The sequence below is a fragment of the Condylura cristata genome, unplaced genomic scaffold (genome assembly GCF_000260355.1).
Source record: "Condylura cristata isolate star-nosed mole 26May11 unplaced genomic scaffold, ConCri1.0 scaffold00003, whole genome shotgun sequence".
NCBI classification, from domain to species: Eukaryota; Metazoa; Chordata; class Mammalia; order Eulipotyphla; family Talpidae; genus Condylura; species Condylura cristata.
In genome coordinates, this window is record NW_004567104.1 from 21271189 (window position 1) to 21277490 (window position 6302).

General features: G+C 51.7%; 1 protein-coding gene across 1 annotated transcript in view; it reads right to left on the reverse strand.

Annotated features, from left to right (window-relative positions):
* Window positions 1–431: 431 nt before the first annotated feature.
* Window positions 432–6302, reverse strand: part of IGF2BP2 (insulin-like growth factor 2 mRNA binding protein 2) — a 66386-nt gene continuing 60515 nt past the window's right edge. The window contains exons 13-15 of the mRNA XM_012730293.1: window positions 5725–5856; window positions 3796–3909; window positions 432–2576 (exon numbers count right to left, since the gene is read on the reverse strand). Coding sequence (XP_012585747.1) covers window positions 2484–2576; window positions 3796–3909; window positions 5725–5856 — 339 coding nt within the window. The 3' untranslated portion in view covers window positions 432–2483. The remainder of the gene's footprint in view (window positions 2577–3795; window positions 3910–5724; window positions 5857–6302) is intronic.

Here is a 6302-nt window from a genome sequence, read left to right on the forward strand (position 1 = left end):
GCAGCCAGGTGAACCTATGTAACATGGGAGGCAGGCGGGAAAGACTTGTACCTTGACACTACTAGGGGAGGTTATCTTGGCAGAGGCAATGGCAGCCATTACTTTTTTGTGTTTTCTGTCTGTCCTTCTGTCCCAGCTCTGGGACCAGCCTAACTGCTATTACAGGTCCCCACCAGAAGGCACCTTAGACTTGTAACAAGCCATTGGGCCTCCGTGCTCCTGCTTTGGACCAATCCTGTTTGGCTGGACACTTGCCCACCAGGCGATGGGTAATTTTGGAGGTTTTACTGGGAAACTACTATGAGAATAGCCTTTCTTCTCTTGTCTCTCTGTACACTCGGATTTTATTAAAGCTCTTTCGTACATGGAGTCTGTTTTCTCTGCCTTTGTGCACACAGAGGCTGAATCCCTTTCCAAGCTTGCATCTTTTATCTGGGGGGGGGGGGTGATCTCTGGCTACCCCTTGGTTGCACACTGAACAGAGAAGGTCTGGGAACCTGCATTTCTAACATGTTCCTAGCTTGCTGCTCTTATGGACCGCTCTTTGAGAACCCGTGACCCTTTTCACTTCTCCCCAGTACCTTCCTGGGGAAGCTGTCTCAGTGGAGCTGCTTAGTCCTGACTTTGTGGTATCTGGTGTCAGTTTCCTGAAGCCCCTGGAGCCGGACCTCAGCTGACTCCTTGGGACGGGCAGTGTTTAGTAAAATAAGAGACCAAGGCACAGGGATCTTGTTAGCTGGATATATTTCTTTTTTTTTTGTTTGTTTGTTTGCTTTGTTTTTGTCACAGAACACTGTTTGCAGTAGAGGAAACTGGCATTGCAGTCTGGTGGTAAATGGCTTCTTCACATAAACCAGTACATGCTCATCCTTTAGCGCAAAGTCCTAATGGCGCGTACCCTATCGAAATTCAGGACATCTCCAATATTTTCTCTCTCTGTTTTTCTTTCTCATCTTTTATTTTTAGTAAACATTTTCAAGGTCTGTCCAAAAGAAGGCCATCCAGGTTCTTGGCTAGCGGAAGACGACTCAGAACAGCTGGCGCACGCTGGGACTGTCTACCTTCTCCAGGCTGGCAGTGGGTGTCTTTTTTTTTTTCCAACTCATTTTTATTAAAAAAATAAAAAAATGCTCCAACTATCAGTTTTACAAAATCTCTAAGGGAAACACAAGAGCAAGGTGCTGAGGTAAAAAACACCTGAGGTAGCTTTTTTTGTGTGTTTTTCTCGTTAAAAAAATCTGTAAATTTAACGCCCTGGGCCAACAACCTCTTGTAAATTGCGATCTTCCTCCACATTTTTTTTTTAAAGAAAGAAATCATTTTGCTGTATATTGATGGCTTATACATCAAAATATAAAAAAGATAAAATACATTCTTTCTCTGTGGAATTTCTCTTTGTTTGGTTGGTTGGTCTGATGGGTTCCTGTTTTCCTCTTCCAAAATGCTAGGACAAGTACCATTGACTCTTGTTCTTTTGAGTAACCAAGTGTAAGTTGAGGCTGGTTTGTGTGTTTCGCTTTTGTTCCTTTTGTGTGATGTGATACTCAGAGCACTGCTTTGCCTGGGGGGATGTGTGGAGATGGAGAATTGAGGTGAGGATGGGGGATTTAAAAGAATGGGATGGAGAGGAAAAGGGAGGGAGGAAAAATAGGGGACAGATAAACAGAGAGAGACAGAGAATTACATAGTAGTATGCAAAAACCAGTTTAAAACCTGTGAAGCAAAGAGAAATGGGTATGTGAGCTAGAGAGGGCTGAAGAGAGAACTTCCTCTTCAGAAAGACGGTATCCCTTCTGTTGACATACACAGGTGATCCAGGACTGCGTGAGTGTCCTTTTGACAAGATTTCCCGTCGGTGAATTCTGTGTGGGTGGCTTTGAAGGTCCTCACTAAATCATTAGCCCTCCCAAAGAGTGACTTTATTCTTAAAGTCTAGAAAAGCCTGCTTTCTCTTTTAAAAAGAAAAATTAATAATTGATTAAAAAATTGGAGTTAGTGGAGTTATTTGATATATTATTTCTAAAATATATTAACGCTGCAGGCACCCTGTGTCACTCACAGGCCACATACCTTAACATTTTTCCCCTTCTAATATGTACACACATGTACAAAGACAATTTTCCATAAAAACAAAAGGGCGTGAATTTTGCTGTTTTGAACATGTTCACCTATGTTAGTTCAACTAAAAGGGATAGCGTGCTGGGAGTTAGGAGAGGTCCGAGTGGATGGTGAAGTGGATGGCTGGGAAGCCTGCAGAGGCCTGGGGGGAGGCGGGAGGCCGGTGCTGGAGCCTTGGGCCCCCTGCCTCTCCCCTGGCCCCTAGGATCCTCAGGGCCCCTGCGGAGTCCCTGGCGCCTCAGCAGACTTCTCATTCCTCAGGATGGTCTTTGGTTTGCTCCCGATCTGGCTGGCTGTGTTTGGTCTCATTCTGTCAGGTGTTGGAGGGCTACATTCATCCGTTGTTTGCTGTGCCTGTGGGAGCCTCACTTGCTGCGCTGTGAGGCGACTCCCTGAGGGTATTTCTGCTCCTGCTGCTTCACGAGTTGTACAATTTCCCTGATCTTGCGCTGTGCGGTCTGCAGCAAGGGACAGGAGTTGGGGGGGAGAGAAAGGAATACAGTTCTGAGGACGTGCAGTGGGGGTGGGGTTAGGTGGAGGTAAGCCCGGGACAGCATCGTCTGAGGTAGGTGGGGGCCTTTTCTGCTAGGAAGTAGGGTGGCAGAGTTGGCCTGCACCCCCACCCTGAGAACCTTCCAGTTAAGCTGTACAGGCAACCAGGGGTCCCGGGAGATCAGCCAAAATCAGTGTGCTCCTTCCAGCAACTCACTGCAGCTTCCGGTGCCCCCATCCGCCTTTCTAGGGGCCTAGGAAGGACATTAGTGTGATTGCTGGGAAAGACAGACAGTAAATGGGATGGGAGGAAGTGACAAAATGGCTAGACACTGGAGAAAACACATGAGCCTCAGCCTGATCCCTCACTACCTGCTGCCCCACCGCAGGGAGAGCCCCGGAGACTGAATGCAGGACCCCAGGGGCTCAGACCCTTTCCCAGGCCACTGGAGGAGCTGTGGTGTGAGGGCAGCAGAGATGGGCTGGCCAGGCTCCAACGGTCATTCTGAAAGGGCACAGACACTCCCCCGAGATCAGGTCTCCAGGCATGGGCCTGGCATGGGCAAACAAGTTGGCAACTGGGAGCAAACCTTGAATGTGAGCTCAGTCTGCCACCACTTGTTCAAGATAAAAACCAGCACACTTCTTTTTCTATCTCCAGCCCAGCTAACAAAAGCATCTGAAATAACTGGCCATCGAATGCCAAGTTGCTGGCCCTTGAGACAGAAAGAGGAGCCTCCCCGGGGAGGCTCTGGAACTGTCCTGTGCCATGCCAGGAACTGCTTCTCGGTGAGCTCGCTGCCTTCTCAGTGCAACCTGGCACCAAAACGGGGCTCTAAGGGCCCGGCTGTGGAGGGCTCCCAGGGGTCTCCACCTGCTAGGTGGATCCCAGCAGAGAAGGTCTTGCCTGAAACCTGAGTGGGACAGTAGGGGAGGGGAGCAGAGACTGCACACTTGAGCATTTCAGGGGCTTGAAATGTGCTCAGCCTGATCCCCAAGATCTCCACTCTCCCCAGGGTCCTCTATCGTGCCCAGGGAAGGCGAGCAACAGCTCCCCAAGTCCATCTGTGTGTGGGGGTCCCACTTGGGGGGCTTGAGTGCAGGTCCCGAGGCCACTGGGTAGGCCACCTAGCGCTCAGAACTGAAGAGACTCTGGCAGGAGAGACGGGGACCAGCACAGGTTACCTGGCTAGCAAAGAAATGCCCGATAATTCTGACAATCACTTCCTCATTTTCATCTGGCGTTTGGTCGCGAGGCACAATGACTTCTGCGCTGGTTAAGTTCTGCAGTTCGTTCACCTGCACAGGAAGGAAAGCTGGCTCAGAGGAGCAGTGAAGGGCGCAGCACAGGCAAGGACGCCTCAGGCTGCCCTGTCTCTGGCCACATGGCGCCGCCTGGCCCCCGAGGGCCTCGGAGGCTATCTGGTGGCTGAGTTCTCTTACCCAAGCTGCCTGTGCTCACCGACAGTCCAGGGAGGGAACACTACTGAATGTGCTCTCTCCGGGCGGCTAAGAGTTGACACCCCTCTTGTCTGAATCACCAAGTCAACTCTCACCGGACGCTGCTCTGCCCTGTGCTGGTCTCTTTCATCTCTCCCTGCACACCCCGCTTTTGCTGTTCCTACGCTTTGATCAGCATTCTCCCCAAAGACAGGCCGGCTGCCGCTGCCCCCTGTCCACACCCCACAGCTGCAAGGACACGTTTAAGGGAACAGGATCCTGCCCAGAATGCCCCCCTCTCCTGGTGCACTGCTGTCTGGGAGTTGTGGTTTCCAATCACTGGAGTAGGGGATGGAGTCCAGAAAGCCGGAGTAGGGGGTGGGGTCCAGAAGACTGCAGAGTTCCTTTAGGACATCCTGCCACCTCTGGATTTCACACTCGGAGGCCCATGGGGGCCCTTTGGTCCGCCAAATGCCCACCTCCTCCGTGAAGCTTCCAGCCCCCTTAGCTAATACCTGCTTCTTGGTCTCCTTGATCCTTCTCACCCACCTCCATGAGAGGTGGATTTTGCAGCCCAGTCCTTGGCCCCTGGCACAGTGCTGGACACAGGTGGGGTCAGTAAGTGCCGAGTGGACAGCTGATGGTCCCAGGAGGTGCGGAGGCAGGGGGGTGGCCCGGAATTCAGTGACTGGATCTAAATGACCGCACGGGCTCTGCTCTGGAGTCTCCGTGTGGACTGCTGGCTCCCTTCAGCCTCCTGCATTCTCACTTGTCTGGAACTCAGTGTGTGCCCACAGATGTCAGTCACATTCCTTGGCACAGGGACCACCCTGCCAGGCCTGGAACTTTATCCTTTTATACAAAAGGACCCATTATACCCAGGGCTTGGCTTTGACTGCTCCGGGAGAGTTTCTTTGTCAACCCACACACTCAGGAGCCCAGGTATCCCCCACATTCCTGCCACCTAACACCGCTGCTTTACCATTGGGGAACTTCTCAGGGCTCATCGGCCCATGGGTGGGTGAGTCATTTCTGGGACATATTTATGTCCTAGGTGATCTACTCATCCCATAGACCTCAGAGTTAAATCCTTGGCACTTTTCAAAATATGCTGTTACTGCTGCTTTCAGATTTAAAATTGATTATTTTTCTGAAAACTATTTCCTTTTCACCCACCACCTGGCTGCCAAACCAGCTCCCTGGTAGCAGAATGTCAGGTCTGGGCACTGGCCAGAAGACAGAATCTGGAGGAGGGAGTGTTAGGGCCTCCAAGGCATCTGTCTGGAGCTTTTCAAGAGTCACAAGAGTGCAGGACATCAGACACCAAGGGCCTCCGAGTGTGAAATTCAGAGGTGACATCAGTGTGCCGGGCGGGTGCATTCTGGGCAGGATCCTGCTCCCCTAAACAGGTTCTTGCTGCTCTGAGGTGTGGACAGTGGGGGCAGGGGAGGCCACCCTGTCTTCAGGGAGTGGAGACCATTGCTCCCAAGCACGTGGCTGAGATGTATTTGAAGGTACCAGATCCTGGCAGTTGTGATGCCAGGCTCATGGATTTGGGACCCTCAGCTCTGGAGCGGTGGTGCTAATTACATTTCTGTCTTTGAAGAGCTACTGGGGAGGGGGTGTGGGGTGAAGGGATTTTGTCCAGAAGAAGGCAGCTAGGAGTAAACTTACAGTTTTGCCACCCTTGCCAATCACCCGGCCGGCCGTAGAGGAGGGCACTCGGATGTGGGCTTCCAGCTTTACCTCTTCTTTGGGGTTAAAGAAATTTTCTTCTTTCAGTTTCCCAAAGATCCGTCCCTGGGCCTGAGAAAGCAAGACAAGACTGGAGACTCTCAGTCAGCTGCCAGTCACCCGGCGCTGGCAGTGCTGCTATTGGAACCGGGGAGTTCAGGGAACGGCAATCCGACTCCCTCAAACCCACAGGGATGGGAAACAGGAAAGCTGTGTGCCTGCTTCAGGCCCCACACAGACCTGCCACACCCAAGGATGACTGCACCTTGGGAAATGCACAGTGCACGCCCTATCCTGGTGGTTTGCCCACGGCCCCTCCCCTGGGAAGCTTGCTTACGGGGGGCGGGGAGAGCGCAGGAGAGGAGAGCAGAGGAGACCAGAACTCTGATCTCTGGCACCTGCACATGTTTGGTTGAATGGATTTATTCAGGGAGTTCTTAACTTACATGTTTGGTTATGAAAGGATGGTGGGAGATGGTGGTGACAGAATACGATCAGCCTGACCTTAATTTCTGATG